Source organism: Salvelinus namaycush, chromosome 26 (genome assembly GCF_016432855.1).
Source record: "Salvelinus namaycush isolate Seneca chromosome 26, SaNama_1.0, whole genome shotgun sequence".
Classification (NCBI taxonomy): Eukaryota; Metazoa; Chordata; class Actinopteri; order Salmoniformes; family Salmonidae; genus Salvelinus; species Salvelinus namaycush.
Genome location: NC_052332.1, coordinates 10615909 through 10643263, shown reverse-complemented (window position 1 = coordinate 10643263; position 27355 = coordinate 10615909). Strand labels below are relative to the sequence as shown.

Sequence of the window (27355 nt, the reverse complement as noted above, 5' to 3'; positions counted from 1 at the left end):
ATGGAGACTCTACACCGTAAAACCCATAAATCTGCAAACAGACTCATTCGTTTAAGAGAGTCTTTAATGTTCGTGTGGGGTTGAGTTACGGGCGGCATTAATGAAGGGCATTAATGATGTCTTCATAAACCTCCCGCTCTACTCTTCACGGTTACATACCTCCCTATCTGGGTTACCATCCTGTCACACGCACACACGAGCACACTGGCTGCCAGCTCCGAAGGACAGATCTCATTATGGAATCGGACCCTCAGTAATGGCCACACACACCTTTCCTTACTGCCAGCTACAGTAATGTCCAGGTCTAGTGTTTCGTCAGGTTGTTCTGCCATAAGCACGGAGATGATGTATTACAGAGTATTTTTACAGCTCTCCCTTTTGTTAGTCTCTCACAGTGTGTGTTTGTGGGTTGGAACGGTCTCATCACACCTAAACACAAGATCCATCTTCTCAATGAGACTTTAACACTGTGACACTGACAGGCAGGCTGGAAGCAAATGGTGTTCTGTTCCCTGGCCAGAAGGTGTTTTGGATAGGGGTTATGCTGGGTTCACGTGCTAGTCGGAACTAGGAAACTGACATTTCTGACTCGCTGATTGGTTGAACGCGGCACGTGTATAACTTTAACCAGTTATCTAGTCGGACATTTAAGAATTTCCAAGTTCCGACTAGCACATGTACAGCGACAAAGGGGTTAAGGGCAGGACACTGTATGCAGTCGGAGCCGACAGAGTGTTGCAGTGTCATTTTATGTCACAAAATGGGCAGCTCCTTGTTGTGCTCACAAACCTACTACGAACAAGTGCGCCCATGAAATTTGGAATGCAACATATACAATTGATGGGCAGTATTAAGAAAGCTTTGCAGCGGAAGTCCCGCCCCTGTGTCTACTTTCTGGTATTTATAAACACGGAAGCAATGGACATGCTGCTACTGCTACTCTACTTGCATATTTGCTTTGATTTTGACATTCCTTATGCAAAATTAAATCTCTGTCCAATTTTGAGGAGCGTCTGTCCGAGGAGGTGAGACGATACGAGCACCTCTGTAAAATAATTTGCTGCGGTTGTATATGGACCATAACGCAAAGTCAACAGCTGGGGTGAGATAGCACAACATTTTAAAAAAAATTCCTTTATTTAACTAGGCAAGTCAGTTAAGAACAAATTCTTATTTACAATGACGGCCTACCCCGACCAAACCCGGACGACGCTGGGCTAATTGTGCGCCGCCCTATGGGACTACCAATCACAGCCAGATGTGATACAGCCTGGATTCGAACCAGGGACTGTAGTGACACCTCTTGCACTGAGATGCAGTGCCTTAAAATGCTGCGCCACTCGGGAGCATCGACATGGAGACAGATTCGGGACCGGTATGTTCGCAGTCTGATAAAGGAGAAAGAGACCAGGAGTGGGACTGCGCCGATTGCCTGGAATCGAAACAGGGTCTGTAGTGATGCATCTAGCACTGAGATGCAGTGCCATAGACCGCAGCGCCACTCGGGAGCCCCAACATGAATGCTATCAAATATGTACTGTAACAACTGTGTAGTCTATACTTTGGACATAGGTCCCTATCCTCCTACTGGGATGCCAAAGCACTTTTATGTGAGGCATATCCTTACAACTATTCTATTTACATTGGTGTAATTTTCACATCATAATATTACAAGTCACATCCATTTACAGTATCTTACCTGGACATGGTCACATGTTGACTTTCAGAGGAAGCGCCTCGTCTCCCCCGAAGACATATGGCCTTGTGTTTGGGTCCCCAGGCAAGCACTCTGGCCTTGGTAGCAGCAGCTGGCCTGCAATGAGTTGGTTAGCCAAACTTGCGTCGTGAGGAAAATCCCGCATCTCCCTCCCGACCAAATGCGCCCATGTCTACCATGGTTGTGAAATCTGCCAGCCCACATCCGAAAGTATTGAAATTGTCTTTCCTCGTCAATGCTTCGCATAGGTCGGACAAGAGACGTATTCTCCTTCCCCACCTAGTAGTGTTCTGTGGACGAATTTGCCACCGTTTGTTTTTATTTCTCACGAGTTGTAAGAGCACTTCAAGCTCTTCCAATTTGGAGGCAGACATTTTTGCTTCTGTAGCTAATTAACTCTGTGAAGTAGAGTTGAAAGCATAGAACACCAGACATGTAGCTAGCTAGCTAGTATTTGTAACAGGCCTATAACACTGGATCCTGAATTTCAAATGCCGTCGCTAGCTAGAGTCATAAAGAGTGCCTCGGCCCCTCTTGGTAAGCTACTCTGGCACCACCTAGTGGATATACACCGGGTGGAATGAAGGGAAAAGTGTCTGCTGCCCCCAAAAACCGACTCCACCTATGAACATGCACGTAAACAGTGTAGCAGCCTTTAGAGGGAGGTGTAACTCAATCCTCATTCACATTACCCATAAGCACTCCGTTATGTTGCTCCGGATGTCATGCATTTCAATGTGGATGTCCACCACAGAGTGGAAACGCAATGCCCCCTTGCGGTTAAAGGCTCCGTTACGAGACGGACGCCACATACTTTGAAATGTTTCAAATTTGCGTCGTCCTCAGTCCAGCCAGAGTCCGTCAAGAACAGGAAGTTACCAAACCACAGAAGATGAAAATATTGATGGCTTTATGGGTTAACTAGCAACTTGTAAACAATTACCCATTCCTATAAGTGAGTACTATTTTAATAGTAATGTTAAATAATACATATTGGCTGTTGAGCCAATTATATTATATGACTGTTCCCTCCCATTTAAGTTTATTGTGCTGGTAATGACATTTGTTTTTGGTGATTCAGATGAACTTTATTATCCCACCAGTGTAATGAACACGAGGGGAGACAGAGAGCTGGTTTCAAGCGCAGGGCGCAGCAGGTGTTTATTTCAAAGGACCACAGGAGGAGGCAGGTAACTGTGTCCAGGTGCAGGCAGAAGGTCATACACTGGGGGTCCAAAAGGGCAACAGTACAGGCAGGGAAAAGGTTAGTAATGTAGTCCGGAAGATCAGGCAATAGGTTGATAACAGGAAATCCAATAGGCTAAAGTACAGGCAGGGAATAGGCAAAAGGCATCCTTAGTTTTTGCCTGCCTCACTATCATAAAACCAGTAAGAAAGAAGTGTGTCACAAAACAAACAATACCTCACAGTGATGGGGTGCAAAGAACTGAACGAAATAGTGTGTGATAATGACATACAGGTGTGTGAACGGGTGATTAGAATTCAGGTGATTGGGATCTGGAGAGTGAACTGCGTTCAGGGGGATCTATGTGTTTGAGAGTGTGAGCTGGAAAGTGGTCTGGAAAGTGAGCTGCGTTCAGGGGATCTACGTGTTTGAGAGTATGAGTTGGAAGCAGACGTTACAACCAGAGGGAAATTCATTTTTTCATGTGCTTAAAAAGATGGTACATAAAACATGAAAACACAGAATCTACACAATATAATTCATTCAAAGTGCTATAACTACACATTTAAAGTGAAAGTGCAATATGCCGTATACCCAACAGACTATCTATTAAACAGTCTAATGGCTGTTGGAATAAAAGAGTCCCCATATCTATCTGTTTTGATTTTCCTTTGAAGAAGTCTCTTTCCCGTTGTCCGGCTGCTGCTGTGACTGAGTTTTGAGTGAAGGGGATGAGTACTGTCTGGAGGCTGATTCTTGATCTATACCAATTATCCTTCCCACCGTCTTAATCAAGCGCTGAAGTTTGACTTGGTCTTGTGTAACGGATGTGAAATGGCTAGCTAGTTAGCGGGTACGCGCTAGTAGCGTTTCAATCAGTTACGTCACTTGCTCTGAAACCTAGATGTAGTGTTGCCCCTTGCTCTGCAAGAGCCGTGGCTTTTGTGGAGCGATGGGTAACGACGCTTCGTGGGTGACTGTTGTTGATGTGTGCAGAGGGTCCCTGGTTCGCGCCCGTGTCGGGGCGAGGGGGCGGTTTAAAGTTATACTGTTACACTTGCACTCACATGTTTCCAAACACGCATATCAGACCGAAGGACAACACACTCTGCAGGACAGATTTATAGAACATTTGTAAGATATGGCGGTCAACATTAAACTGGTTCAGTTTGCGTTAAAAAACATTCCCTGTTGCATTTTCTTTATCTTTGCAAAGGCACAGTCATTGAATTTCAGTTTATTGTCTATTTCGAATCCCAGGTATTTATATGTGGTCACTCTATCGACTGATTCCCCATTGATCTTCGTAGGAGGTAGAGTTTTGTTCCTTCTCAAATCAATTTCCGTCTCTTTGGTTTTCTTAACGTTTATTTCAAGAAAGTTATATGCGCACCACTGGACGAATTTGTCTGTTTCTCTGTCTAAACGTTGAAGAGGGGCTTGGTCTGGGTGGAGGAAACCCACACCAGCGGTGTCATCTGCATATTGAAAGAAACGTGTGGGCTGAGTCAGAGGCTTGACATTCGTTTGTGTACAGTTTTTACAGTATCTGTGAAAGTACGCAACCTTGAGGGGCTCCCGTATTCGCCGTTCTAGATGTGGAGATGGCAGAGTTGAACTTCACTTGTTGAGTATGGTTCACAAGGAAACTATTAATCCACTTGATCAGTAGAGAGTTGAAACCCAAATTCACCAGTTTATCCGCCAGTAGTTGGGGTTGGATGGTGTTAAATGCGCTACTGAAGTCAAGGAATACAATTTTCACTAGGCTATTTGCCTTTTCTAAATGTTCGTAAATATTGTTCAGCATGACCAGTAACTCATCATCAACACCCCTGGAGGCACGGTAGGCCAATTGGTTTGGGTCTAATTGGGATGAGAGACCAGAAAGAATTTGTTTTTGAATAATTTTTTCAAAACATTTCATGCCAAGCTTGACTTGCTATAAAGTTAGAGAAACAAGCTGAGAAGAAAGTAACTTAGCGAAACATGCTTTATTATCACCTGAAAAGTATATTTATTCTCTCTTGAATAAAAAGGTCATATTTTGCAATCTCCCAAAATAAATGGGCTCTCTGACGAGAGACACTAAACTTGTCCATTCAGTAGCGGGACAAGACTCTGTGAAGAGGATGTATGGCGTAACTGTGATATGACACAGTTTTTGTTTTGTGATGTTCGATGGGCATTTAAGGTGTGACAGGTGATCTGACAGGAGACACGCGTCAAAAGTGTGTGTGTGTGGTAGGTGCGCCTCTCTCACCTCCCCTTGGGGACAGGTGCTAAAGTGTGAGGGCTGAGGAGTGTGGGAAGCGGAGTTCCCATCTCAGACCTGTGAAAAGAGACACTAGAGCATGTGTTTTTTTAACATAACCACTATTGTCCCTCTCGAACCTCTCCTTTTTCTTTTCTTACAGTTCCCCACCTGAAGAGTTGATGGTTGTGGGTTGATCTGTTGGAGCGCCGTCTACAGCCAGCCCTATACCAGTTGCCCTTGCCATTCCAGTACTGTACCAGTTAAGCTATACCAGTGCCATTATGTTGTTGTCTCGCTGGTCTCTGCTGCTACTCTGGTCTCTACTGGTTCTACTGGTCCAGTCCCCCCTAACCCAGTCCAGACCAGCTGCTTCCCTCAGTGACACCGACAGTGACACAGGTAAGAGACATGGACCACATAAAAGATCTTAAATTCTCTCCTCTTTCTTTCTTTCTCGCTTGCTTGCTCTCTCTCTCGGCAAGGCTGCGTCTCATTAGCCTTCTGCGTGTGCGTGCGTGCGCTTCCGTTTTGCTCGCTCGTGTGCATTTTTAACGTGAGCTTTCTCTTCCTCTTTCTTATTTGATCTCTTTCATGCCAGGCTGAGGGTTCTGGGTTTCAGGCTGCTTCCATGATGGTTCAATCCCACTGACTCTGTTCCGCTGTCTGGAACTGCTCAGTTAGCAGTGGGTCTTTATTCTGAGACAGAGGACAGAACACACTCTTCAATTTGGGGGTGTGGAGGCTCTTTATTGGTCTAGAAAGGACCTCAATCTTCAAGGTTTGTCCATTTAGTTCAAAAACTGAGGATGTTTACAGGGATTTTTCATGGCGCAACCACGGTTTAGCGTCTCCACCGCTGGCTATGGTTATATCCTGTCCACGCACACACATACACACACAGCTGGTTGGATGTGGAACAGAAAGGCTGTGTTTGGTAGGAAAGGATGAATGCTGTCTGAAAGGAGGTGTTTTTTTCCTTCTATTGGCGAGTCCTGCAACCACGGCCATCCTAACCAGCCCTAACACCATGGTGTGTGTGTGTGCGTGCGTGCGAATGTGTGTGTGTTTGTTTGTGTGCATGTGTGAGTGAGTGTGTTTTGGATACAGAGATAATGTGTGTTTGATACTGTTGTTTTGGAACACATCAACTCTTGTTTTTCTCACAGTCAAAAACACCAAAATGTAACTTCTGCTGCAAACAATTTGTCCATATACAAAGACTGCTTCCAATTTTCCATCTCTGTCGCTGCATCTTTCAAATAAAGTTGTTGGTCTTTGGATTTCAACCACCTCCCCCTGCTCTGCTCTTGTTTAGTGGATTCCGTTCTTCTTTTCAGTTATTTTATCCTTGTATCTCTTCTCTCTCTCCAACTCTCTCTCTAACTCTCTCTCTCTCTCTGTCTATCTTTGACAACCTTTCATTAGGAATATTCCCCCTGCCATGAGCAGACAGTATTCAGGACTTCCCATAATGCAGTTTCTGTAAACCTCTCCCTGTAGATTACAGACCAGCTGTAGTGAGGTTGGGAGCTGGGATTCCGGGATGGTCTATGTCACTCTGTGGTGGTGATGATTATGGACCTAATCTCCCTAGATTACAGTAGATATGATGGTGAGGCGTGCTTTCTCTGGTCGCAGTCCTGCTGAGATGTGGGGAGGGAAGGGATCTGTGGCAGAAAATGCCCTTAGTTAGTAATATAGTAGTTCTATATTGTATAGTAATCAATATATACATTCTGCTGAGAGATGGAAAGGGATGTGTGGTAGAAAATGTCCCTGCTTATAGTAATCACTGATCTGACGTGGCTGGATCTGTGAATGCTGTGGACTGGAACCCTATCGGACTGTGTCTAATGGTAGAGGGAAAAAGGCTTTTTTCTCATTCAACGTATTCAAACAGGATCCATTATTAAAGCTCTGGGGCCCTCCTTCCTCAACTCACCCTCACACCCATCCTTACCCTTTTGTTTGCAGCCATTTGTCAGGATGAAGGTGCTGATGATTAGTGTGTGTGTTTATCTCTGAGCCTGGGGTTAGGGAGCTACGTGGGAACTCTGAAGGAGCGGTGGTATGTGCGCTGTGGCGATAGTCGAGGCACCTTAAAAAGGGGTGAAAGGTTAATCTTTATGGCGTTTCCATTACCACTCAGCAGACCCCCACAGAGTAACCTTGTCTCAGCCCTTCCTGTTTGCACACACACACACACACACACACACACACACACACACACACACACACACACACACACACACACACACACACACACACACAGTCTTGTACAGCTAACCTTGTGGGGACACACAATTCAGTCCCATTCAGAATCCTATTTTCACTAAACCTAGCCCGTACTCTTACCCTAACCTGTAGTTACCCAAAAAGTACCCAGTACTTACCCAAAAACCTAACCTGAACCCTAAATGTATTATTTATGTATTATTATTTTGCCATCACTAGCACATTCGAGCCCGCTGCCTATATACATAGACTTGAAATCACTGGCCACTTTAATGAATGGAACACTAGTCACTTTAATAATGTTAACATATTTCGCATTACTCATCTCATATGTATTTTTTTTTTATTACATTTTTTTTATTTTTTATTTTACCTTTATTTAACTAGGCAAGTCAGTTAAGAACAAATTCTTATTTTCAATGACGGCCTACCAGGGAACAGTGGGTTAACTGCCGTGTATATACTGTATTCTGTTCTATTCTACTGTATCTTAGTCCATGTCTCTCTGACATCGCTCATCCATATTTATATATTCTTAATTCCATTCCTTTACTTAGATTTGTGTATATTGGGTATATGTTGTGGAATTGTGAGATATTACTTGTTAGATATTACTGCACTGCCGGAGCTAGAAACACAGGCATTTCACTACACCTGCAATAACATCTGCTAAACACGTGTATGTGACCAATAAAATTTTATTTTGATTTGAAACCTTACCCTAGCTCCTAACCCTAAAACTAACCCTAGCTCCTAACCCTAACCCTTAATGTAATACTAACACTAATTCTAAGCTTAACCCTAAACTTCCTAGAAATAGCATTTGATCTTGTCGTGACCAACAAAATGTCCCCAGTTGGTCAAAAAAATATATATTCTCGCTATTCTTGTGGGGACTTCTGGTCCCCACAAGAATAGTTAAACACGTCCACACACACACACACACACACACACACACACACACACACACACACACACACACACACACACACACACACACACACACACACACACACACACACACACACTGGTTTCTAACTCTAGTTTACATACTCGTTTGAGAACTACAGCAATACTGAAAGTGTTCCCCTCTCTCCATAGCTGACATGCTTACATCGTCGGAGGATGAAGATGATGATGAAGAGTCTTCCTCAGAGGAAAATAAACTGTACAACAACCAGAAACTCCAACGTAAGCCCCTTCCTCTCACCTCTTTCCCCCCACACCTTACCTGTCACTCCCCTTCGCTCCCTCTAACTTTATTAGTATGAAAAAGTAGGAGCCAAACCAATTTACAAAAAGATTGATATTGAATACAAAGTTAGAAATATAAATACCTCTCTCTCTCCAGCGATGGCTCCTCATTGGGTGACTCCAGACAAGATGGAAAAGAGGCTCCATGCCGTTCCTGCCAGTAAGACTGTTAAATTCCGTTGCCAGGCGACTGGTAATCCCACTCCAACTTTGCGGTGGTACAGGAATGGAAAAGAGTTCAGGAGAGACCAGCGGATTGGAGGCTTCAAGGTATGTATGTTTGTACAGCCCTCTGCTGCATAGTGTGTTGTCTGTATAGTGCATCATCAGTAAAGTCAGCAGGTAAAATAGCATACCTTAAAAGTAAAGATTAGATTACAGTGCCAAGGGGCAGAATGTATAAAAATAACAGCAGAGGTCCAAGCACTGAACCTTGGGGAATACCAAATTTCACTTATTTCTACTTTACCAAATTTCAATCACAAACACCACACCAAATGTGTATTTTTCTTGGTTATTCTTATGTTTTCACTCCCTGACATTCTCTCTTACCCCCTCCCTCTTTCAGCTCAGAGACCACATGTGGACTATAATAATGGAGTCTGTGGTTCCGTCTGATAAAGGCAACTACACATGTCTGGTGGAGAACAAGCATGGCAGCCTCACACACACCTACCAGCTGGACGTAGTGGGTCAGTATGTGTGTGTGTGTTTACTTGTGATATACGTGCATAGAGAGATGTGTATGTATATGTGTGTGTTTGCGTCACTCACGTTGCATGTGTGCTTGTGTGTTCTAGAACGTTCCCCTCACAGGCCCATCCTCCAGGCAGGCCTGCCAGCTAATCGTACGGCAGTGGTGGGTAGTGACGTGGAGTTTGTCTGTCGAGTGTTCAGTGACCCTCAGCCCCACATCCAGTGGCTCAAACGCATCACCATTAACGGCAGCAGAGTGGGGACAGACGGATTACCCTACGTACGTGTACTGAAGGTACACACACACACACACACACACACACACACACACACACACACACATCTACGTACGAATTCTGAAGGTTAACACACACTGTACACACGAGGGCTACCCCACATAAACATCTCTCTATCGCCCTCAGACTGCAGGGTTTAACACCACAGATAGGGAGATGGAGGTGTTTACTCTGAGGAACGTGTCTGTGGAGGATGAGGGAGAGTACACCTGTCTGGCAGGAAACTCTATTGGAATGTCTCACCACTCTGCCTGGCTCAGCGTGATCAAAGGTACGCACACATAAATACACTCGATTATTCTTAACCTTTGCAGCCCAGTGTGCTTTACATATGTGCACTCAAAATGGAAGAGAACAAACAAACAAAAATGACAATAAAATAAAAACATTTACTCCCTCCTCTGCAGACGTGCCCCCCTCCCCCGTCCCGTCTCAGGCCTACCTGCAGATTTTCATCTACTGTGTCGGCTTCTTCATCATCATGCTCCTAATCGCCATAGCGACCGCCTGCCGATTACGCTGCTCCCCGAAGAAGAGCGACTTCAGTAGCCAGCTGGCTGTTCATAAACTGGCGAAGAGCATTCCCCTACGCAGACAGGTAGCACACACACATATACACACATACCCGTGAACCACGATCGTATGATGCGTAACCTTTGCCTGAGAACTAATCCCTGGGTTTAGTTCAGCAGGCTGACTGCTTACCATATCCTCTCTCACTGCCTCCCCCTCTCTTTCTCTAGGTGTCAGTAGACTCCTCCTCCTCTCTGCAGTCTGGGGTGTGTCTGGTCAGACCCTACCGCCTCTCCAGTGGAGCCACGCCCAACCTGGCCGGCGTGTCAGAATATGAGCTGCCTGCGGACCCGCTCTGGGAGCTGTCACGGGACAGGTACTAGAAGGCTTATATCCCTGCATAGAGAATACACAACCTAGAATTTAGGGAATACATAACCCTGCATATGGCATACATAACCCTGCATAAGGCGCTTATAACTTAACCAAGGGGATTCATAACCTCCATGAACAGGACATTCATTTTATTTTATTTTTTATTTCACCTTTATTTAACCAGGTTGAGAACAAGTTCTCATTTACAACTGTGACCTGGTCAAGATAAAGCAAAGCAGTGCGACACAAACAACAACACAGAGTTACACATGGGATAAACAAACGTACAGTCAATAACACAATAGAAAAGTCTATATACAGTGTGTGCAAATGAGGTAAGATTAGGGAGGTGAGGCAATAAATAGGCCGTAGTGGTGAAGTAATTACAATTTAGCAATTAAACACTGGAGTGATAGATGTGCAGAAGATGAATGTGCAAGTAGAGATACTGGGGTGCAAAGGAGCAAAAAATAAAAATAACAATATGCCTTGCCTGTCTGTGTTCTAGGCTGTCTCTGGGGAAGCCACTGGGTGAAGGTTGTTTTGGTCAGGTGGTGCTAGCAGAGGCTGCAGGTCTGGACAGAGAAAAACCCTCCCGTCTCACCATGGTCGCAGTGAAGATGCTTAAAGGTTTGTGAGACTACTGCTGACTACTTCTTGAAATATATTCCTGAAATTTGAGGAGTAAATTAGAATAAACGTAGATTTTGGTATCATCATTTCTAACCTTGAAAACGGTGTGCGTATTGGTTGATATTGATGTGATGTCACGTTCCTATTTCCTGTGTAGCGGACGCCACAGAGAAGGACCTGAGTGATCTGATCTCTGAGATGGAGATGATGAAGATGATCGGGAAACACAAGAATATCATCAACCTGCTAGGAGCCTGCACACAGGATGGTAAGACTGGCGCTGTGTTTGTGCATGCGTGTGAGCAGAATGGCAAACCATAAGTACAAAGAGGCACAGTACGAAGGGATAAAGATAACAGCGGGGGTCCAAGCACTGAACCTTGGCGAACACCAAAATGTTACATTACAACTAGGGTTTGGCGGTATCCAGATTTTCATATCGTTATACCGTCCTTCTCTCAACTCTGGATGTATGGTATTACCGTCTGTACACAAGGGGGTGCTAAAAAAGCAAAAGAAATGCCATTGGGCATCCATTACCAGAATGCTAACAAAAATAGCACAAACTAATAGCGAATTTCAATAGAGGCTGTTAGCTAAATATGCTAACGAGCGCAAACAAAATAAACTAATTGCAAAGACATGCAATCCAGCTTATACAGTTATACAAGTATAGGTAGTAGCTACTGAATGTCATTTCTGTTGCGTTTGGACATTTACAAGCGAATGTGAACTAGAGACATTGTGAAAGTGAACAAAGTTTTGACGCATGCTTGTCTGAAGGAAGAACAGTACTGGCTCTGGAGCAGTATGTGTACACGCTGTGTCTGTGTGGAGTTTGGAGTTGCTACGGTAACGGGCCTACCTGCTCTGCTCGGCCGAGAACAAAAAAAATTTACGCAAAGAAATCAAGATGGCATCAGTGCCAGCTTTACAGATAACTCATCCAAAGCACTTTGACTTCTCAAACACGGCAGAAAGTGTCTCTTTATTAACTCAGCCACTTAATTAGCTAACTAGCAAGTTAAACCAAATACACAGCTGGACTCACCAGCTCCTGTATTCTCCCGTTGTGCTATTTACAAACAAACACGTGACTGGCTCAACTGTTCTGGGGAACTACGGTAAGCTTCATAATGTAAAACAATGTGACAGGTGAAATGAAGAACGCAATCTGCTTTATCTCCTAAATTATTGCACGAGTTGACTGCAGGTATTTAAAAGTATCTCCAAATATTCAAATATAATCGTGGCTTTTTCAGAATACCTCTGTATACGGCATACCGCCCAAGCCTAATTATAACCCTCTTCTCTCTCCAGGCCCTCTCCACGTGGTGGTAGAGTATGCATCTCAGGGCAACCTGAGAGAGTACCTGCGGTGTCGGAGGCCTGTGGGTCTGGAGTACTGGTCTGGGCCTACCCAGGCCCCCTTGGACACGCTGGAGGTCAGGGAGCTGGTGTCTGCTGCCTACCAGGTGGCCAGGGGCATGGCTTACCTCGCCTCACAGAAGGTCAGAGAAGAGACCAGTGTTATTGTCTCTCTTTCTGTCTGTCTCTCTCTCTCTCTCTCTTCGTCTGCATCTATTCTCTTCTGGTACTCTACTTCTCCCTTTCTCAAATGTGTGGACATTTGTGCCTGTCAATCAATTAATCAATCAATTGTTTGTTTTGTAGTGTATCCACAGAGACTTGGCAGCCAGGAATGTGTTGGTGACAGAGGACAATGTGATGAAAATCGCAGACTTTGGGCTGGCCAGAGACATCCACCACATAGACTACTACAAGAAGACAACCAACGTGAGTAACTTGGTCAAAATGGAGCAGGTTTGACTTAAACACAGACAGACGGACATATAGGTCGTTTAACCCATTGTTTTCCTCCCAGGGTCGTCTGCCAGTGAAATGGATGGCACCGGAGGCTCTGTTCGACCGCATCTACACACACCAGAGTGACGTGTAAGTCTCGCCCTCCTAACTTTTCATAGACGTTACGTTCTGTTGTGCCGTGGCTTTGCGTTGATCCATCATGTAATGTACCTGTAGGTTTCTTTTCAAGCCCAGCAATAACTGTCCCTGATAAAGTGATAGTTCACTGTATTGAATTCTGTGTGTGTGTTGCAGGTGGTCGTTTGGTGTGTTGCTGTGGGAGATCTTCACTCTAGGAGGCTCTCCCTACCCTGGTGTCCCCGTGGAGGAGCTGTTCAAACTGTTGAAGGAGGGACATCGTATGGACAGACCAGCCGCCTGCACAGAGGAGCTGTGAGTACACGCCGAAACACACACATACAGTACAATGTCCTCGCAAGTATAGTGATACAAGTATAATAAATGTCCTTGCATGTATAGTGATGCAAATGCACTGTCTGTTCTGACCCTGTGGCGTTTTTTCTCAGGTACATGATGATGAGAGACTGCTGGCATGCTGTTCAGTCTCACAGACCAACCTTCAAACAACTGGTAGAGGATCTGGATCGCATGCTCTCACTCATGGCCAACCAGGTAAAAACACACACACACACACACACACACACACACACACACACACACACACACACACACACACACACACACACACACACACACACACACACACACACACAGTGTCATTTTCGTATCATTTCAATTGTTCCCCTGAACATGTCCTCTCTCTCTCTCTCTCCCTCCCTCTGTCTCTGCTCTCGCTCTAGGAGTATTTGGATCTATCCATCCCTGCGGTCCAGTATTCTTCAGTGGGCCCAGACACCAGCAGCTCCTCTGACTCTGTCTTCTCCAGGGAGCCGACCCACAGAGCAGGGTACTCTTCCCGGAGCCCGTCTCGGACCTCCACCCTGCTCTACAACCAGCACACCCCCCCTAGGACCCCTTCTCGAACCTCTACCCTGGCCTACGACCACCATATTCCCTCCTGGACCCCCCCCCGGACATCCACCCTGACCTACACCATACCTACCCGGCACACCACCACCCGGGGACACAGCCAACGTTGATCTACACCTCACTTTTAGTCAGTCTCTACCATGTTCTCTGCCCCCCTCCTACCCCCAGCCCCTCCTTCCCCCAACCCCCTGGCTTCTACCCCCAGCCCCTCCTTGGTGACTGGGAGGCCTACCAGAGGGGAGGACACTACCTGAGTGCTTTAACCCCTCGTTCTCCAGTCTGCCCCGGAGCGGTTTCATTTGACCTGCTTAGCATTTCTGGGGAGAGGCTCATTAACAAAGATTAAGACAATGGCAAAGATAGACAGACAGAGGTCTTATGACTCTGTTATAACCATGACTTTTCACAAAGACTGGGCTCTTCTGTTCTCCTCCCTAGGAGTATACTGAACTATTAATATAGGGATACTCACACAGGAGCAAGAGGCGGAGGAGGAGGCTGCTAAACATTATTTTCATCGCCATATTATGCAACAAACTGCTGCTTCATGAGTAAACCATACAGGCTATAAAAAGGAAATCTTCCCAAGGGAAAACAAATAATTCAGTTATTTTTTATTTAACCTTTATTTAACTAGGCAAGTCAGTTAAGAACACATTCTTATTTACAATGACGGCCTACCAAAAGGCAAAAGGCCTCCTGCGGGGACGGGGGCTTTTTATATAAATACAGTATATTATGAATTGTGTCATCTGAAAATATATCTCCAGTGTTACTTTTTTAGATGGTTGCTTGTTTTTACCCCTGTCAATGAAAGTACACCTAAGAGTGGAGTGGATATGATGCTATGTGTTCGAATCAGAGGAAAGAAGTAGGTAAGATGCTATGTGTTTTAATATGCTAATATCATACCAGCAGTGTTAGTCAGGGCTTGCCTACAGTTACAGTATCACTCTCTAGTCTAGGCTCTATGGACACCAGTGTTACGTTGAAGGTAATGATGATGTTGTTGATAATGTTAATGATAATGTAAATGGTTTTAAAACAGTGGCAAATGCACTTATCGCCAATGGAAGTCTACCTTCCTTTACAGAGAATGCCTTTATTTAAAGGACTGTTAATAAAGACAACAGTATTACAAAACTTCACTGAAGTCTTTTTGAATGAGAGAGAAAATGGAGGGAGAGAGAGCACATGCTGAAGTGATCAGTCAGCCCAAATGTTGCGTAGTAGTGCTCCAGGACTTCAGGGGCTGAATAAAGGACTGGTGAACGAGTGTGTGATGGGAGAGAGGGAGGAGAGGTTCTGCTGCTGACTGCAGAGGAAGCATTCTCTCCAGAAAATGGGAAGTGTGTTTGTGTGTGTGTGTGTGTGATTAATGGTGGGAAGAGAGGATTGGCCAGTAACTTCGCTCTATCAATCACCCTGAGATCTGGACCTTACAGCACAGACAGCAGCTTCCTGCCAGACACACACATAGCTGGCAGCTTGTTTGGCTGAGGTCCAGGGTCTGGGTCTGTCCCTTGGAGAGGAAACATTCTGTTAAATTTCTGGCTGCCTTCTCTCTCTCTGGTGAGATTTCAGCTGTTTCTGTGTTCTATGCCCTGTGTTCTATGCCCTGTGTTCTATTCACAGCTCATAGCTAACTATGTGTTGAATAAAAACATTTGATGTGGATCCTATCCTTATTGTTTCAGATGAAGATAGGAATTTTCCAGAAACTTCCCCGAAGGCGTAAGGATAAAGCACCCACTCTTTCACTCATACATTTGAAGTAGCCTATTCTAACCTGATTACCCTGAATAGGGTTATATTCCCTGAGCTCTTCCTGTGTCACTGTGTAAATCTGGGCTTGTCTAAACGTGTTGAGTGTGTTTTCTCAGGGTTGCTCGTATTCCTGGAAATGAGGGCTGTTGGCACAGCCATCTGCCCTATTGCCCTATATGTTGACCACCACACAAACACACACAATGACGGCAATCAATGTCCCCCACCACGGTGTTTATGCAAACACCCCACCCCTGCCACCCTTCTCCATTATTAAGTGCTCTCCTGGCTGTATGTGGGCTCTATTGGGGTTTATGGGCCGTGAGCTGCCGTTACTGGGTGTGAGGAGCCATAATGGGGCTGCAGTTTCCACCAGGGACAGATGGTTCAGAGGGGCGTCAGAGTCACTGGCATATCCAGTGTGGTGCTGTTATCAACACCTGTAGGAGCTAGCGGAGGATCAGCCTTGGGAACCACAGGGGCTGTCAGGGTTATCAGGCTTTTGTAAAAAAACGCTGGAGATTTATTGACAGGGTGGCTATCAACTGTGCGAAGTTCCTCAGCATACACACGTCAGAGGAGCTGAAATGGTCAAACCACGCGGACACCATGGTGAATAAGGCACGACAGCGACTCTTCAACCTCAGGATGCTGAAGAAGTTCAGCCTGTCCCCCGAGGGCCCTCACAGTGTTCTACAGGAGCACCATCGAGAGCATACTGTCGGGCTGCATCACAGCCTGGTACGGCAACTCCACCGCCGCTGACCGCAAGGTGCTACAGAGAGTGGTACGCTTAGCCGAACGCACCGTTGGGTGCACACCGCCTGTGTCGCAGGAAGGACAAGGAGATCATCGGGGACCCCAGTCACCCGAGCCACGCCCTGTTCTCCCCACTTCCTTCACTAAGTATAGGGGCATCGTGGCAAAACCTGAAAGACTGGTCAGTAGCTTCTACCCACAGACCATCAGGCTACTGAATAGCCACCACTAGTCAGCTACCTGCTCCCCCTGTCCCCCCCAGACGTCCTATTGTGTGTGTGTGTGTGTGTGTGCGCGCACTTGCATGAGAGACAGACAGAGAGTTCAAGTTTCCCTCAAGTCAGCGCTGAGTACTTCATTACCACTGGTTCCCAGGCTGTTTTGTACTGTGACCCATCTAAAGCCTTCCAAAATTCCCTGCTGCGACCCACCCAATAACCACAATCACCACTGTTTCTGTTTCTGGCCCCAATAACGACCTAGAAGGAATGGGATCAGCTGTGACCCAAACCACCATTTTAGAAACTGAACTTTTTAGTATAGCATAGTTTCTTTCTGAAGCAGTTGAAACAGGTAAGTGTTACCGCATGTACTCCTGAGAGCGAGACAGAGAGAGACAGATAAATAATGTCTTCTATGTCATTACTGAACACTTAGGGGGCCATTAGCAGTATAGATCTTTTCCTCTGGTACACCTCCCCTCCCTTTCAAACTGTCTGGGCCAACAACCTCCTAATTGATTTTACATTTACATTTAAGTCATTTAGCAGACGCTCTTATCCAGAGCGACTTACAAATTGGTGCATTCACCTTATGACATCGAGTGGAACAGCCACTTTACAATAGTTGATTGTAGGGAGACTGATTAGGGAGACTTATTATCGTTGCCTCAATTATCGTTGCCTCAATTTGAAAATGTGGGATGTTTTGAACCACTGCTGTACACTACAGACCTGTTTGGTAAACCAGCCCTAAGTCATCTAACAGACGAGTTTGTAAAGCATAGAAACTGACTGTGAGAAAGTGGTAAGAACATAGGAGGGCTTACAGGCCTGTGATTTAGAATGCTGGTTCTGGCTGTATGTGCAGAGGTCTGGTAAAGTCATAGGCCTGGGGAGTTTGGCTGGGACTGCAGATTTGTACCAGAGATAATCTCGTTGTAGGATAGACTGTCCTAAGGACCCACCGCCCCTGGCCAGGAGTATCCTGTACTAAGGACGCACAGCCCCATCAACGACAGGAGTATACTGCCACCCAGTGGATGGAAATTACAGAATAAACTTTGAAAATACTTTAACCTCACACTCTATATTTTTATTTATTTAACCTTTATTTAACTAGGCAAGTCAGTTAAGAACAAATTCTTATTTACAATGACGGCCTACCCCGAACGACACTGGGCCAATTGTGCGCTGCCCTATGGGACTCCCAATCACGGCCGGATGTGATACAGCCTGGATTCAAACCAGGGACTGTAGTGACCCCTCTTGCACTGAGATGCAGTGCCTTAGACCGCTGAGCTACTCAGGAGCCCAAATCTAACACCAATGCAAACGATTAAAGATCACCAATGTTTGAAACTAGGATCGCTCAATCACTAGTCTGGTATGTCAACTGCTCGGCCTCCGAACACAAGGCACTACAAAGGGTAGTGCGTACGGTCCAGTACATCACTGGGAACAAGCTTCCTGACATCCAGGATCTCTATACCAGGCGGTGTCAGAGGAAGGCCCTAAAAATTGCCAAAGACTCCAGCCACCCTAGTCATAGACTGTTGTCTCTGCTACCGCACGGCAAGCGGTACCTACACCCAAGCCATAAGACTCCTAAACAGCTAATAAAATGATCCCGAGTGGCGCAGCGATCTAAGGCACTGCATCGCGGTGCTAGGGGCTTCACTAGAGACCCTGGTTTAATTCCAAACTGTATCACAACCGGCCGTGATTGAGAGTCCCGTAGGGTGGCGCACAATTGGCCCAGCGTTGTCCGGATTAGGGTTTGGCCGGGGTAGGCTGTCATTGTAAATAAGAATTTGTTCTTAACCGAATTGCCTAGTTAAACTTTTTTTTGACCTATTTTCATTGTCCCCACCCCACATTTTTACGATGCTTCTACTCTCTGTTTATTATCTATGCAGTTACTTTACCTCTACCTAAATGTACATATTACCTCAATTACCTCAAGTTACCTGTGCCCCCCCCCCCCCCTGTATATAGCCTCGCTGTTATTTTGTTATTGCTCTTTAATTATTTATTTTCTATTTTCTTCTTTTCTATTTATTTATTTTTTAACTTGCTTATTTTAGTAAATACTTTCTTAACACGCATTTGTCTTAAAACTGCATTGTTGGTTAAGGGCTTGAAAGTAAGCATTTCACTGTAAGGTCTACTGTACACCTGTTGCAATCAGCACGTGACAAATAATTTGATTTGAAATCGCTGTAGTCAATATGATGCAGATTTATTTGTAGCAGAGAATTACCACAAGCCCCCATAGTGTAAAGTACCAGACTTGACTACACTATAACACACACACACACACACACACACACACACACACACACACACACACACACACACACACACACACACACACACACACACACACACACACACACACACACACACACACACACGATTTAACCACATCTTCCAGGGCATACTATTGTCGTGTTCTTACACAGTATAGGATCTTACATTAACACAGACAGTGACGGAGAAGGACGCGGTGAGCCCCACGACCAGCGCGTTGACATCATGTCCCTGTGAGGGGGTGGTGACATCGTCATAGAGCGACATACAGCACGGCATCAGAATTTGACGTCACATCAAGATGTCAAACTCCGCCCGCTGCCGACAACTCAATCACACAAGTTACAACTAAAGACGTAATACAACATCATAAATAAACATTTAGTAAGAAAATAAATACCAATAATAATATTATAGTAATATATCCAAACGTCTTCTTAAATAGGCTTCTCTTGGAAATCACTGGTCAAAACTGGGACGTTATCTGTGCCATGTTGAAATCAGATGGAACTACAATGACAGTTCGTTTTCTTAGATAGCCTTTGAAATGTTTCAATTGATTAACATTAAATGATCAGACTTTTCAACAGCTCTCTAGGTTAAATTGAGTCTATTCTGAGCAGATATTATCCTCCACACTCAACGTCCAGCTAAAACGTTTCATCCCCCTCTCATCAAGCATCAGCCAACACAGAAATACTTTCAACAGCAGCTAGACATAGACACTTCCCCAAATCACCTACCACATTACAGCAGTTCCAAACTTCCCTTAATCATTTAGCCTTAATCATTTGAGGAGACAGCTGTGTGTGTCAGCATGCATAGAGGGTTGAAGCGTTCATGAATGTGTGTTTGTGTGTTTAAGGTAGCTGTGGTGTGTTTGTGTGTATATGTGAGTGTGTGTTCAAGGTATGAGCGGTGTGCATGTACACTACCGGTCAAAAGTTTGGACACGCCTACTCATTCAAGGGGTTTTCTTTATTTTGACTATTTTCTACATTGTAGAATAATAGGGAATACATCAAAACTATGAAATTACACATGGAATCATGTAGTAAGCAAAAAAGTGTTAAACAAATCAAAATTCTTCAAATAGCCACCCTTTCCCTTGATAGCAGCTTTGCACACTCTTGGCATTCTCTCAACCAGCTTCACCTGGAATGCTTTTCCAACCGTCTTGAAGGAGCTCCCACATATGCTGAGCACTTGTTGGCTGCTTTTCCTTCACTCTGCGGTCCGACTCATCCCAAACCATCTCAATTTGGTTGAGGTTGGGGGATTGTGGAGGCCAGGTCATCTGATGCAGCACTCCATCACTCTCTTTCTTGGTAAAATAGCCCTTACACAGTGTGGAGGTGTGTTAGGTCATTGTCCTTTTGAAAAACAAATGATAGTCCCACTAAGCGCAAACCAGATGGGATGGCGTATCGCTGCAGAATGCTGTGGTAGCAATGCTGGTTGTGTGCCTTGAATTCTAAATAAATCACAGACAGTGTCACCAGGAAAGCACCCCCACACACTAACACCTCCTCCTCCATGCTTTACGGTGGGAAATACACATGCAGAGGTCATCCGTTCACCCACACCGCGTCTCACAAAGACAAGGCTGTTGGAACCAAAAATCTTAATTTCCACAGGTCTAATGTCCATTACTCGTGTTTCTTGGCCCAAGCAAGTCTCTTCTTATTATTGGTGTCCTTTAGTAGTGGTTTCTTTACAGCAATTTGACCATGAAGGCCTGATTCACAGTCTCTTCTGAACAGTTGAAGTTAAGATGTGTCTGTTACTTGAACTCTGTGAAGCATTTATTTGGTCTACAATTTCTGAGGCTGGTAACTCTAATGAACTTATCCTCTGCAGCAGAGGTAACTCTGGGTCTTTCATTCCTGTGGCAGTCTTCATGAGAGCCAGTTTCATCATAGCGCTTGATGGTTCTTGCAACTGCACTTGAAGAAACTTTCAAAGTCCTTCACATTTTCCGTATTGACTGACCTTCATGTCTTAAAGTAATGATGGACTGTCGTTTCTCTTTGCTTATTTGACCTGTTCTTGCCATAATATGGAATGGGTCTTTTACCAAATAGGGCTTCTTCTGTATACCCCCCCACCATGTCACAACACAACAGATTGGCTCAAACACATTAAGGAAAGAAATTCCACAAATTAACATTTAAGGCACACCTGTTAATTGAAATGCATTCCAAGTGACTACCTCATGAATCTGGTTGAGAGAATGCCAAGAGTGTGCAAAGCTGTCATGAAGGCAAAGGGTGGCTACTTCGAAGAATCTCAAATATAAATATAACACTTTCTTGTTTACTCCATGATTCCATGTGTTATTTCCTAGTTTTGATGTCTTCAATATTATTCTACAATGTAGAAAATAGTACAAATAAAGAAAAGCCCTTGAATGAGTAGGTGTTCCAAAACATTTGACCGGTAGTGTAAGTCTCCTCTTTACTCCATCTCGCTATCCGACTCCTCCAGAGAGCGTTTCCTAGCGAACAGGTGGGTGGGGTCTCTTCCTCTCATGCTGGGCTGGACCTTGAAGGAGGGGGGAGACCCCATTGGCCAGTGCCAGCCGGGGGCGGAGATAGCACCTTGGTTAGAATCCTGGGGGCAAGGCTTGTTCTGCAGCAGCTGGAAGAGGATCTCCATGTCTGGCCCCAGCCTAGAAACAAACTCCGCCCTGACAACCGCCACTGTTTCCTGATCACAGGCCAGCAGGGACTGAAGCAGAGTGCTGTAGTACCTGGAATACACACGTTGCATTAGACAAATACACCGGGTTAGTCACGCGCGCACACAGTTTGGCTCACCTGTTGGGGAAGTGTGCAGGTACCTGTACCACCTCTCCAATGGCCTCAGGGTTGGAGCGAGCCACACCACAGATGTCCAGTCTACTGTAACACTCCTCCTGGACCTACACACACACACACACACACACACACACACACACACACACACACACACACACACACACACACACACACACACACACACACACACACACACACACACAATCCTTTTAACTCTCAGAGACTAGCACTTCATCCTACCACACAGTAGAGGTTATTTGGGATCATTTTGGCGCCGATAGGAAGAGATGACGGCTGACATGGAGTGAATCTCTAATAAAGCCAGTGACTGACCTCAGAGATCATCCTCTGGAAGATTCCACAGCGCCTGATGGTCTGGAACACTTTAGATGTGACGCCGTTGGCAATACACCTCAGACTCTCCTTTACAAATGTCTTACCCTGCGCTCACACACACACACACACACACACACACACACACACGGTTAGAGACACTGCGGTGGGTCGTCAAAAAAGTGTGTGTGTGTGTGTATAGATTACCTGTGTGTTGAAGGTAGCTGCGGTGTGGAGGAACAGTTGGCAGATATCGTGCATGCCATCCGTGTCACAGGTAGAATTCTCCAGGCAGGCAAATGTTCCACATCCCACAGCTAGAGCACCATTCAAACACCCAGCCACATCCGCTGGAGAGAGAGGGTGGTTGAGGGGGGGGGGAATACATCAAACTTAAGCAATTGACAGAGGCTATAGTGGGCTACACTCACATACATTTAAGAAAGTGCCTATGTCTCTATTCATGGGAACGCAACTATTTTAGGGAGGTTTGACTACACGAGGCAACTTTCATACCCAACTATTGTGCATGAACCCAACGCACTCTGTATCTACAGTCTTATTTGGATAAGAACTGCAGTTTGCATTGTGTTGTGCACTTTAGCCTAACCAACGGTACTCACAGGGGCTATTGGAGGAGAAGCGTGCACGGCGAGGAGAGGATTCCTCCGGTTCGGCATCGAAGGCGGAGGTCCCCAGGACTAGGAAGATCGCGAACAGGCCGAATTTAGCTAGCATCTTGTTGAAATATGGTGACGTTCATCGGGTGCAAGAGGTAGAAGAGGTCGGCTTGATTTTTGGTGGAGAACAGTTGGGATGTAGCTCTCTGTTAGTTCCCTGGTTAGTGTTACGTTGACGAGCTGTTTTTTATAGCCGTTTGTTACACAAATTACTGGACCCCCAGCGGGTTTGTCCAATCAGCGACCGGCATCTCCAGTGGGGGGGTCGCGGTGCGTGCGTTAGGCTAATTTATAAAATGTTTCCACTGAGCGCTTTGGAACTTTCCGTGCGTGTGCTCATATTTATTCATGAAAGAACGTTCATTGTGGAAATTGAAACTAAAGTGATTATTTTATTTCAAAATGCATAGGGGGAGGTTTCAATGGGTCTGCTAATGTGAGAAGCAGCTGTTCAGGTGTGGTTGTAGGAAAAATGACAGAAACCTTTCAGTATTGTAATATGACTACGATTAGCTCAAGTTTGATTTAGAATAGGCTACTTCCCTAGTTAAATTAGGCCTAGGAAACTGAAATGAGTTGTTTTAAAAATTCAAGTCATGTTTCATGTGCAGTGGTTCAGTCATGTAGAAAGGCAGATCAATCATTGTGAAAGGCATGCGTGTTGGTGTGTGTGTGTGTGTTATCTGGGGGGAAAAGGTTGTTAGTGGAGGTGGCAGGGTTTCCATGATGACCTGTGTTGCCATGGAGTAACAGTCCCTGGTGACCCAGGACGACCTATTTGGATCTGATAACCTGTCACAGCTCACAAGAGGTTCAAATAGTTGTTAAGGGTCTCAGAGCTGTGACATCTGAGAAAGGAAATTGTTCTGTTCTAACTTTCATTAACTTTCCCCTCATTCATTCTCACACTCTTCCCCTCATTCTTCCTTTTGCATGCACAGTCACATCTCTCTCCCTCTTGGTGCTTCTGCATGACACCGCTCTGTTGGCTTATTCAGACATTTGATACAGAGTTGAACGTTTTTTGATAGATGTTTTTATTTTGGTTATATATTTTATGACCAAATACTGCGGAACTAACAATCACCCCAGTCAAAACAGATGAACACAAACAAATCTCCTAAAAAGTCTTATTGTATTGTAGAAAACTGTCATGAGGAGGAGCAGGTGACAACAGCAGCTGATTGGCCGCTGCTACTAGGATTCCCCCAGCTCACTTTGGCAGAGCCACAACCTGATATACCTAGCTTACCTGGTAAACCCACCAGTTAAACCTAGCACGACCAGGCTCGCATTCGGGAGGGCGCAGACAGAACTACCATCATCAGAAATACCATCACCTGATGCCTTAATCTATATGTCAGAAAGGCATGTCTGTTCTACATAATGTATGTTGTCCAATCAGAACTCCAGGTCCCAGCCGGACTCCTCGTCTGGGGGCGGGGCCTCGCTGTCATCGGGGAAGCAGTCAAAGTTTCTGGTGTCCAGTGGACCCTCCACCTGGGAAAGAGGAGACACGGCTGAGTGTGTGTGTGTGTCTGTGTGTGTGTATATGTGTGTGTGTATTAACGTGTATGCTCACAGTAGGAGTGAAAGGAGGGGCCAGAGTTGTCTGTCGGAGTCCCTCCCAATTGAAACCTTCAAACCACCTGAAGACAAATAAAAAAAGAGTCACAGCTTGGACAACTAAACTCAGCTCTCCTTGTATCAAGATGACCTTGGCTGTGTCCAAAATGGCACCCTATTCCCTAATAGGGAATAGGGAGCTGTATGGGAGCTGAAGAACAAAACGTCCTTTCAGAGAATGTAGCTATTTCTGTTCCATGCAGTCCTATTGGCTGGTAGGTCCAGTAGTCCTCATCACCATGGTAACTCTTACTTGTGTTTCTGGATGTCCTTCACCCCATTCTTCTGGTTCCCCACCCTCTCAGATGGGTTGTCCCTGGGCAACACACACACACACACACACACACACACACACACACACACACACACACACACACACACACACACACACACACACACACACACACACACACACACACACAGTCACATATACACACTCTGCGCAAGCACCATTTGATGAGGTTTCTATGCTCTGTGTTTGTGTGTGGTGTGTGTGTGTGTTTGTGTGGGTGTGTAACCTGCAGAGGCGTTTGATGAGGTTGGCAGCACTCTTGGAGATCTTCTTGGGGAACTCCACCATGTCGATTCCTCTCAGGATGATGTTATAGGTGTTCATAGGGTCAGAACCAGAGAACGGAGGACTGGAGAAGAGGTGGGGAGGGAGAGAGAGAGAGAAAGACAATCTCGGCATTGAGACCAATAAGAAGATCCCATCTCTGTGCACGCACGCGCACACGCACACACACGCGCGGTGTACCTGCCGCTGAGCAGTTCATAGATGAGTATCCCCAGGGACCAGCAGTCAGCAGAGATGTCGTGTCCCTTGTTCAGGATGATCTCTGGGGCCACGTATTCTGGAGTCCCACAGAACGTCCACGTCTTCTGACCCAGACCCACCTTCTTAGCAAAGCCAAAGTCCACCTGATAGATAAACACGCACACTAAATATGGTGCTTTTTGTTCTGTGTGTCTGTGCCCCGAGGTTCAATCAACTGAAGACGAAGGAAAACCACACTGCCTGCTTATTCCGAAACTCTATGCTGCGTCGGAGGTGTTTGTGTGTGTACTAGTACCAGTTTGGCGTATCCTCGGTGGTCCAGTATGATGTTCTCAGGTTTGAGGTCTCTGTAGATGATGCCTCTAACATGGAGGAAGGCCAGAGCCTCTACAACACAGCCTGTATAGAACCGTGTGGTGCCGTCCTCAAACGAACCCCTAGAAGAGAGATGAACATGTTTAGGGCCATAGATGATCTAGGGGTGCTCAGACTATCAACTGCCACTCTACTGATATGTAACAATTTGCCAGGTTGAGGGTTCTGGGTAGGGTTGAACTGGGAGGTGGACGTGAAGCTAGGGTTCTGGGTAGGGTTGAACTGGGAGGTGGACGTGAAGCTAGGGTTCTGGGTAGGGTTGAACTAGGAGGTGGACGTGAAGCTAGTGTTCTGGGTAGGGTTGAACTGGGAGGTGGACGTGAAGCTAGGGTTCTGGGTAGGGTTGAACTGGGAGGTGGACGTGAAGCTAGGGTTCTGGGTAGGGTTGAACTGGGAGGTGGACGTGAAGCTAGGGTTCTGGGTAGGGTTGAACTGGGAGGTGGACGTGAAGCTAGGGTTAGGGGTTGTGGGTTGTGGTTGAGGCTAGATTCAGGGTTGAACCAAGATGTCGACATGAAGCTAGGGTTAGGTTGTGGTTGAGGGTTAGAGTTGAACCGAGATGTGGGCATGAAGCTAGGGTTAGTGGATAGCTGTCTGAGCAGTTTGTGTGGAGTCACGGTTTCATTTGCAGTCGTTCTAGACCTACACACACACACCTGGCACTCAGTAGAGTCCACAGTTCTCCTCCCAGACAGGCCTCCTGCAGCATGTACAGATACTTAGAGTCCCTAAACGTCCGATACAACCTGGACAAGGACACACAGCGTCAGTGTGTGTGTGTGTGTGTGCGTAATTGTCAGTGAAGTGGCTGTGTGGTGTGTGTGTGTGTTTGTGTGTGTGTACCGGACGGTGAAGGGGCCGTGTGCGTCCATCATGATGCGTCTCTCTGAGAGGATGTGGCCCTGTTGACTGGTGTCCAGAATGTGACGCTTCTTCAGAACCTTCATAGCAAACGACCTGCTGGTGTCACTCTTCAACTGCACCTGAACACACACACACACACATTATACATATTAAACACACACACACACACACACACACACACACACACACACACACACACACACACACACACACACACACACACACACACACACACACACACACACACACAGTAGTTGCACACGCACAGTCCTGTTAGCGCGCACACGTTATACACACACTCACCAGTTCGACGCGACTGAAGCCTCCAACTCCGAGGGTGCAGATGACGTGGAAATCGTTGAGAGACACGGTGGAGAAAAACACTGCCTCTGCCTCCAACCTGGAGACGGGGGGGGGGGGGGGGGGGGGGGGGTCAATCAATTGCCCAATATATTTTCAATGAAACTAGCGAGTGTGTGGTTGGATATATCACAAACTATATGTACTAAACTTGGTTTGGTGAAACAAGAGAAAGGAGGAGTGAAAGAAGAGTATTCAGAGGTGTAGCGACACTTACTTGGCCTTGAGCTCGTCACTCTCGTTGTGTCTGCTGCTGTCGTCATCAAGCCCTCCTATCAGCTGCATGAACGACCTGGAACAGGGGAGGGCTTAGGCTTACACAACCCCGCATCTACCAATGAAGAAGGGTTCAGGTACACACACACATACACCACAGGATGTTGGTGGCACCTTAATTGGGGAGGACGGGTTCATAGTAATGGCT

General features: G+C 45.8%; 3 protein-coding genes across 3 annotated transcripts in view; 1 reads left to right on the top strand and 2 right to left on the bottom strand.

Annotated features, from left to right (window-relative positions):
* Positions 1 to 1354: 1354 nt before the first annotated feature.
* Positions 1355 to 14244, top strand: fgfr1b (fibroblast growth factor receptor 1b). The gene is made up of 16 exons (XM_038965712.1): positions 1355 to 1375; positions 8478 to 8586; positions 8747 to 8919; positions 9218 to 9341; positions 9450 to 9640; positions 9768 to 9912; positions 10049 to 10239; positions 10385 to 10530; positions 11038 to 11159; positions 11320 to 11430; positions 12483 to 12673; positions 12837 to 12959; positions 13048 to 13118; positions 13284 to 13421; positions 13556 to 13661; positions 13850 to 14244. The coding sequence occupies exons 1-16, from the start codon at positions 1355 to 1357 to the stop codon at positions 14147 to 14149; spliced, it is 2262 nt and encodes a 753-aa protein (XP_038821640.1). The 3' UTR covers positions 14150 to 14244.
* A 7309-nt stretch (positions 14245 to 21553) lies between these two features.
* On the bottom strand, positions 21554 to 22986 carry stc1l (stanniocalcin 1, like). The gene is made up of 5 exons (XM_038965644.1): positions 22872 to 22986; positions 22456 to 22598; positions 22249 to 22356; positions 21916 to 22019; positions 21554 to 21848 (listed from the first exon to the last, which is right to left on the bottom strand). The coding sequence occupies exons 1-5, from the start codon at positions 22984 to 22986 to the stop codon at positions 21554 to 21556; spliced, it is 765 nt and encodes a 254-aa protein (XP_038821572.1).
* Positions 22987 to 24329: 1343 nt separating this feature from the next.
* LOC120021593 (cGMP-dependent protein kinase 1-like) overlaps positions 24330 to 27355 on the bottom strand; it is a 3337-nt gene continuing 311 nt past the window's right edge. Inside the window, exons 2-11 of the mRNA XM_038965393.1 lie at positions 27149 to 27223; positions 26875 to 26971; positions 26551 to 26690; positions 26364 to 26453; positions 25628 to 25769; positions 25312 to 25475; positions 25073 to 25195; positions 24808 to 24870; positions 24511 to 24577; positions 24330 to 24428 (exon numbers count right to left, since the gene is read on the bottom strand). Coding sequence (XP_038821321.1) covers positions 24330 to 24428; positions 24511 to 24577; positions 24808 to 24870; positions 25073 to 25195; positions 25312 to 25475; positions 25628 to 25769; positions 26364 to 26453; positions 26551 to 26690; positions 26875 to 26971; positions 27149 to 27216 — 1053 coding nt within the window. The 5' untranslated portion in view covers positions 27217 to 27223. The remainder of the gene's footprint in view (positions 24429 to 24510; positions 24578 to 24807; positions 24871 to 25072; positions 25196 to 25311; positions 25476 to 25627; positions 25770 to 26363; positions 26454 to 26550; positions 26691 to 26874; positions 26972 to 27148; positions 27224 to 27355) is intronic.

Bases quoted from the DNA above. Each gene is read 5' to 3' on its own strand.
- stc1l (XM_038965644.1), bottom strand. From the start codon at position 22,986: ATGCTAGCTAAATTCGGCCTGTTCGCGATCTTCCTAGTCCTGGGGACC. The intron at 22,599-22,871 runs GTGAGTACCGTT...CTCTCTCTCCAG, and splicing joins CTTCTCCTCCAATAGCCCCT to CGGATGTGGCTGGGTGTTTG. The intron at 21,849-21,915 runs GTGAGCCAAACT...TGTGTATTCCAG, and splicing joins CCTGCACACTTCCCCAACAG to GTACTACAGCACTCTGCTTC.
- fgfr1b (XM_038965712.1), top strand. From the start codon at position 1,355: ATGGAGACAGATTCGGGACCG. The intron at 13,422-13,555 runs GTGAGTACACGC...GTTTTTTCTCAG, and splicing joins GCCGCCTGCACAGAGGAGCT to GTACATGATGATGAGAGACT. The intron at 13,662-13,849 runs GTAAAAACACAC...CTCTCGCTCTAG, and splicing joins TCTCACTCATGGCCAACCAG to GAGTATTTGGATCTATCCAT.